The following is a 4552-nucleotide window of genomic DNA, read 5'->3' on the forward strand; positions in this document are numbered from 1 at the left end:
GTTAGTGGGTACTTTTAACTTGGAGAAAGTCAACCGTTTCTCCTAACCACAATAGCAGACTAAAGAGAAAAAGCTCTTAGGCGTTTAGAAGCCTGCACCCAGACTTGCCATTGTACATGTGTGTCTGCTCCTGTGCATTTGACTAGAAAAGAGGGGTTTCAGCTGTTTCTACTTCTTGCTGACTACATGTGACCTAATGTGTATGTAGTGGAACTACACAGGGAGTCAGTTTGATATAAATAACATAAAATTTAATTGTATGTATCTGAGTGCTGCTGCTCTCAGCAGACAGTGTTTTAGCTGCTTCTCAAATGCTGAGGTTGAGTTTGCACTGGTCCTTGCACTGGGGCAGACGGAATGAGTGACCACTGAAGGGAGCCATGTGACAAGAAGTCCTGGCCTTGGCATCCTTGGTGCCATGGCCTGGCGATGGGTCACTAACTTGGAGGGGCGCTTGGCCTTCGTTCCTGGCTGTATCAGGATAGGGGGACGCACTGCTGACATCTAGTCGAATCACCTCACACACGCAGCAGAAGCAAGGAGGTGTCTTGTGCAGTTCCCTCAATCTCACACTGATCTTGTAGGTGGGATTCGAAGAAGCACACGGGCTATGTCGGTTTAAAGAATCAGGGAGCGACTTGTTACATGAACAGCCTGCTGCAGACTTTGTTTTTCACAAATCAACTACGAAAGGTAAATGGATGGTATTTCTCTCCCTCAACCCCCCACCCACCCATTTCTCTCAGCTGTTAAGGGGCAAGCAAAGGCCTCCCGCCCTGCCAAACTTGGCCTTGTCTCCTTAGAGGGCCCCTGTTCTATGCTTGTGCTTATCATTATTCCTCCGGGTTTGGATACTTTCAATGCTAACGGGGGTGGTCACAAGTTCACTACAGTTAACAATCCTAACTTTGAGCTAGAAATAATAAAGATTTGTTTTAAATATGAAAGCCATTAGCAACATTTGAAACGTTTTAGGTCAGAATTGAACAGTTAAAAACTGGCTGTGAAATCTAACTTTCACTTATTAGAGATAAAACTTCCTTTTGTAAGAATATTAGAAAAGGATAACCTTTTCTCACATCTAATGTAGGAAAGATAGTCATTTGGACTTGAGGAATGTCATAAGAGCAGTGTGGAGCAGTGCAGGCAACACAGACTCCTGGTTGGGGAGGGAACCACTGGACCACTTGGTTGGTCTGCTGGTTTTCCTGTTATGTTTGCACTGTTCTTTTAGATGGTGTTAATTACCACAGTAGGATTATATCCTGGGGTAGCTGAGTGGATAATTTCAGTAGCATTTAAATTTCATCACACCTTGTTCACAAGTAATGTTAAGTTTAAAAATGCTGCTCCAAGAAGTATGAAATAAAAGTGGTTCTCTTTGGATGGTGAGCTATGGGTAATTTTTCAAATTCTTTTTTACCTTCTTGTATCTTCTAGATTGTCTCCAAAGACTTGCATGATTTTTTAAAAAAAACCTTCTGATCTATTTGGGGAATAATTAAAAGTCCTACCAGCTACCTTAGCCACTGTGATATTTGAAATGGTAACTTAAGCATCAAATTCTATTTTTATTTCTGAATCAATTCTTTTAGGCTGTGTACATGATGCCAACAGAGGGCGATGATTCATCCAAAAGCGTTCCTTTAGCATTACAAAGAGTGTTCTACGAACTACAGCACAGTGATAAGCCCGTAGGAACAAAAAAGCTAACGAAGTCCTTTGGGTACGTGTTGGGAATCGGCCTTTCCTTTCTGCTTTCTCTAAGGATGAACGAGTGGCTAGAAGAATTGTGAGCCTAGTGAGACATTTAATTATGTCAGAGTGTTTTTACTATTGTATTTTGTTTGACCTCTTTGGAAATAGCAGCTGGGTTTTAGAATTTCGCTTGAGAACTAATTCACCACTTCAAGCTTTACCTCTCAGGAAAAGGACAGGAATAGTTTTTAAGCATGTGTACACTTACTTGTAATCACAATCTCCCCTTGCAGTATGTTTAGAACAAGATAAAGTTGTGAACATTCGGGTGTCATGATAAAATTCAATTTGTCTTTAAATTATAACCCCCAAAATCTTGTCAAAAAATGAATTTAAGAATAGTGGCTGATTATACAGTTGTTTTTTAACATGAGGTGCTTCTTAATTTACTTTTACTGGAAATTTAGAAGTTTCGATATAAATGTTCGTTTTATCTTTCCAAGGTGGGAAACTTTAGATAGCTTCATGCAACACGATGTTCAAGAGCTATGTCGAGTGGTAAGTTTTAAGCTATAATTGCATATTACTGACATCTATTTTGAAGCACTGCCAGAAGTTGTTACCAAGCAAAACCTCAGACCTACTTCACATCACTGTAATTCAGACACGCCCATTTTTGTTCAGGACCAAAACTAGGCTAGAAGGAAAAGGCAGCATCTACCTAGTTTAAAAGCTAGAAAGAATGAAAAAAAAATTTGTTATTTGAGAGGGAAGTGTGAGGGGGAACTTGAATTTAGTAGTAAGTATATATTTAATGTGTTAAATTGGTCTATATACTTGAGTTATTAATCAAAGCAACAACAGATTGGCTTAAGCAGCTGTCCTGATTTTATCTTGTTTCACTTTAGAAGAGTGACTTTTGTTAGGACTCTGCAGCATCCAGACCCCTCCTTTGCATAGGGGTCCTGATGGAGGCAGACCTCTGTGTGGGTGATTCCCCAAATCAGCTTTAGGCACTAGCAAATTCCCGCTCTTCCGGTTGTGAGGAAAATCACACACACACACACACACACACACACACAACATGAAATGGCTATTCAAGGTGATTGGCTGGGCAAGGTGTGTTTTCTTTTTTGCAGCACTAGCTGGGTTGAATCCAGTTCATTAAATATCCATGGACAAACCAGTCAATCCTGTTGACAGGCTCAACCTCATTAATCTCTTGGTGTGGACCAATACGAGTTAAGTTTAGTGCTCAATTTACATGCTTTTCCACAGAGGTAAAATGAATATAAAAAAATGCTTCTAAAGGCACTACAGATTACTAATTCATTCCAAAGGCTGTATAGAGGGTTAATCTCAACTGTTGCATGTAGATATTTTTTTATAAATAGCCAACCAAGGAAGAAGATTTTGTATGTTTTTTATAATTGCATGCCAACGGTCATAATATTTTATAGTCTAGAATTTCTTTGAGCATTGAAATGTCCTAGTCAAGTTGCAAATTACTGCATATGAATTAAGCAAACATTTTCTTAAAGCCAAAACTTTCTTTTCCAGTTGCTTGATAATGTGGAAAATAAGATGAAAGGCACGTGTGTAGAAGGCACCATACCTAAATTATTCAGAGGCAAAATGGTGGTACGTGATGACCAGTTTTAAAGAATGATTTTCAAAGATTTTAAAATGCGAACATTTTGCTGATTAATACTTGCGCCTTCTTTTCCTCGTTTGCAGTCCTATATCCAGTGTAAAGAGGTGGACTATCGATCTGATCGAAGAGAAGATTATTATGACATCCAGCTAAGCATAAAAGGGAAGAAAAACAGTAAGTTCTGTGCACACAGTGGCCTGACGACCTGCAGATAATTTTTGTTGTGTTTTAATGCTTCGTTTGCACAAGTGTTTTTTATTGTAATGTAGCATCGACAGAACACTGCCCAACTGATGAGTGTACAGCTCACTGTTTGAACACAGGCTTGTGACCCAGCCAGGTCAAGAACCAGGACATTTGCTGGCACACCCATGCCTGCCTCTGCCCTTCCCAGTCACTGCCTCCCCTTCAGAGGAAAGCACTATTTGGGCTTCTGGTGTGCTAGCCTAGGTTATATTTGCATGCTGTAAATATCTGTATAGGATGTAGTCTCTCTCATTTATTTTGCTCCGCATGGTGTCTGCAACTCACTTACGATGTCAATAGCAGTAACTTGATCATTTTCATTGACGTACAGTATTCCACTGTAGGAATATACAAGTGTTTTTAGACTACCTTCTCTTGTAGATGCTTGGGCCGTTCTCAGTGTGAGACATGAGGCATAAACTCACTGACCTTGCTTAGGCCTATCTCTGGTGCACACACATTTTTGCATTTATACTGAGTGAAATTGGTGGCTCACAGGGTGCACGTATGTTCAGCTTAACAGAGAAAGCCAGCAAGTTTCCCAAAGCAGTTTATCAGTTTCACTCCCCCCAGCAATGTGTGCGAGTTGCAGTTGTCACATCCACACGAGAGCTGCCAGTTATCAGACTGAACATTTTGGTGGGAGCATGGCTCTATCTTGGTTTTTAATTTGCATTTCCCTGAACATCAGTGAGGCAGTCACCTTTTTAAATGCTTATTGGCAGTTTGGGTATATTCCTGAACATGATGAAATGCAGTTAACAATAACTTCATGTCCTTGTCTACAAATTCGGTCACCTGTGTGATTGCTGGATCTGTTTTCTTTGTCTTCATCAGGGGCTGTATTTTCCAGCTTCATTATATGTCTAGTAATCTTTTATTGGGTGCCAGCCATTGTGATTTTTTTCCCCCCAAATTTCTGTTTTGGATTTCTTTTCTTTTCTTTTTTTTTTT

General features: G+C 40.0%; 1 protein-coding gene across 2 annotated transcripts in view; it reads left to right on the top strand.

Annotated features, from left to right (window-relative positions):
* The window catches only part of USP7 (ubiquitin specific peptidase 7), a 64290-nt gene that overhangs the window by 40246 nt on the left and 19492 nt on the right, over nt 1-4552 (top strand). For both annotated transcript variants that reach the window (XM_019666142.1, XM_019666143.1), the window contains 5 exons: nt 585-693; nt 1596-1726; nt 2202-2256; nt 3259-3339; nt 3436-3526. In XM_019666142.1, coding sequence (XP_019521687.1) covers nt 585-693; nt 1596-1726; nt 2202-2256; nt 3259-3339; nt 3436-3526 — 467 coding nt within the window. The remainder of the gene's footprint in view (nt 1-584; nt 694-1595; nt 1727-2201; nt 2257-3258; nt 3340-3435; nt 3527-4552) is intronic.

This window comes from Hipposideros armiger, unplaced genomic scaffold (genome assembly GCF_001890085.2).
Source record: "Hipposideros armiger isolate ML-2016 unplaced genomic scaffold, ASM189008v1 scaffold_461, whole genome shotgun sequence".
Classification (NCBI taxonomy): Eukaryota; Metazoa; Chordata; class Mammalia; order Chiroptera; family Hipposideridae; genus Hipposideros; species Hipposideros armiger.